This window comes from Buceros rhinoceros, unplaced genomic scaffold, assembly GCF_000710305.1.
Source record: "Buceros rhinoceros silvestris isolate BGI_N320 unplaced genomic scaffold, ASM71030v1 scaffold6688, whole genome shotgun sequence".
NCBI classification, from domain to species: domain Eukaryota; kingdom Metazoa; phylum Chordata; class Aves; order Bucerotiformes; family Bucerotidae; genus Buceros; species Buceros rhinoceros.
In genome coordinates, this window is record NW_010425003.1 from 12,472 (window position 1) to 12,866 (window position 395).

Consider the following 395-nt stretch of genomic DNA (forward strand, 5'->3'; position numbering starts at 1 on the left):
CACCCACTCCCGCACACCGCCAGGACACATACCCACGGGCATCGCTGTAGAAGGCCACGTAGTGGGTCCTGTCATCTCCATAAGCATTTTCAGTGGTGACTTCGGTTCCCAGCAGGTTCAAGGCCAGCTGGCCCCTCTGGAGAGACACCTGGCACGTCCCCTCCTGTAGAAAGCATCACCCTCTTGCTGCTCAGCAGCTGAACCCCACGGAAGGGCCATTTCCTCACCACCCTCCAGGAGCTCAGGGTGCAGATCTCACTGGGGATTCAGCCCCTGGCCCCACCAAAACCCCCAAAGGGGGAGCAGACGTTTCTGCCCTGCTGCTGGGACACCGGGGGGCTGCAGGTGCCCACCTGGGTGGTGTGGTGGTAGAGCAGCCCCTCATGCTGGCTCGT

The 395-nt window shown here is 62.3% G+C and overlaps 1 protein-coding gene across 1 annotated transcript in view; it reads right to left on the reverse strand.

The window, feature by feature from the left end:
• LAMA5 (laminin, alpha 5) overlaps positions 1 to 395 on the reverse strand; it is a 47,980-nt gene that overhangs the window by 3,742 nt on the left and 43,843 nt on the right. The window contains exons 69-70 of the mRNA XM_010140977.1: positions 354 to 395; positions 3 to 163 (exon numbers count right to left, since the gene is read on the reverse strand). The exon at positions 354 to 395 is cut by the window's right edge and continues 3 nt beyond it. Of these exons, the coding sequence (XP_010139279.1) occupies positions 3 to 163; positions 354 to 395 (203 nt within the window). The remainder of the gene's footprint in view (positions 1 to 2; positions 164 to 353) is intronic.